Source organism: Mauremys mutica, chromosome 13 (assembly GCF_020497125.1).
Source record: "Mauremys mutica isolate MM-2020 ecotype Southern chromosome 13, ASM2049712v1, whole genome shotgun sequence".
Classification (NCBI taxonomy): Eukaryota; Metazoa; Chordata; order Testudines; family Geoemydidae; genus Mauremys; species Mauremys mutica.
In genome coordinates, this window is record NC_059084.1 from 37,998,784 (window position 1) to 38,000,049 (window position 1,266).

The 1,266-nt window shown below is 58.2% G+C and overlaps 1 protein-coding gene across 1 annotated transcript; it reads left to right on the forward strand.

Moving 5' to 3' along the window:
• Positions 1–218: 218 nt before the first annotated feature.
• Positions 219–689, forward strand: LOC123348361 (ribonuclease-like). Its single transcript, XM_044985881.1, has one exon. The coding sequence runs from the start codon at positions 219–221 to the stop codon at positions 687–689; it is 471 nt and encodes a 156-aa protein (XP_044841816.1).
• Positions 690–1,266: the final 577 nt, after the last annotated feature.

The following is a 1,266-nucleotide window of genomic DNA, read 5'->3' on the forward strand; positions in this document are numbered from 1 at the left end:
GCCCTGATCTCTGGTTCTGGGCAGCGTTTGGCACAACGGGGACCCTGATCTCGGTCAGGGTCTGTGCAGCACCTGGCACAACAGGGACCCTTATCTCAGATGGGGTCTGGGCAGTGCCCAGGAGGTTCCATGGAGGAGGCAGATCCCCACCCCACGCTGTCTCTACCCATCTCCCCCCTCTCTCCCCACTGCAGGTTGATCCAGTGACAGACTTGGCCATGGCCCTGAAGGGAGCCCTCCCTGCACTCCTGCTGCCCCTCGTCCTGCTGGTCACTGGTCTGGCCCTGGCCCGAGGGGAGTCGCGCTATGAGAAGTTCCTGAGGCAGCATGTGGACGCCTCTGACCCCAGCCCTCCAGACACCCGGCGCTACTGCAACCTCCTGATGCGGCGCCGGGACCTGGCCACTGCCCACAAGTGCAAACACCTCAACACCTTCATCCACAGCAGTGCCGACCAGATCGAGCCCGTCTGTGGGGACGGCGGGGAGCCGGCTGGAGGAGACCTGCGCCTCAGCGAAGGCCCCTTCCCCCTCACTGTCTGTGAGCTCCAAGGAGGGTCTGATCCCCCCAACTGTGACTACAGCGGGTCCAGTAGCACCAGCAGAATCGTCATCGCCTGCGTCGATGGGGAACCAGTCCACTTTGAGACACAGGTTGAGAGCCAGGCAGGGGAGGGGGATGAGCTATGATCCCTCTTGCTCCCACCAAGTCCTGCATCCAAACCCAGACCTTACCAGGATCTATCCCAAATCCTCCTTCGATCCAGCCTCCAACCCTCCTCAGATCAACCCCCGAATCCTCCTCAGATCCAACTGCCGACCCTCCTCATATCCACTCCCAAATCCTTCTCAGATCCACTCCCAAATCCTCCTCAGATCCAACCTCCGACCCTCTTTAGATCAACCCCCAAATCCTCCTTTGATCCAACCTCTGACCCTCCTCAGATCAACACCCAAATCCTCCTCAGATCCAACCTCTGACCCTCTTCAGATCAACCCCCAAATAATCCTTTGATCCAGTCTCTGACCCTCCTCAGATCAACCCCCAAATAATCCTTTGATCCAACCTCTGACCCTACTCAGCACAACCCCCAAATCATCCTCAGATCCAACCTCCGACCCTCCTCAGATCAATACCCAAACCCTCCTCAGATCCAACTTCCGAACTTCCTTAGGTGCCAGCTCTCTGGGCAGGCCTGTTGCTTTGTTCTGTGTTTGTGCAGCGCCAGGCACACCACAACTGCAATATGGATTATAAACCACACCC

Bases quoted from the DNA above. Each gene is read 5' to 3' on its own strand.
- LOC123348361 (XM_044985881.1), top strand. From the start codon at position 219: ATGGCCCTGAAGGGAGCCCTCCCTGCACTCCTGCTGCCCCTCGTCCTG.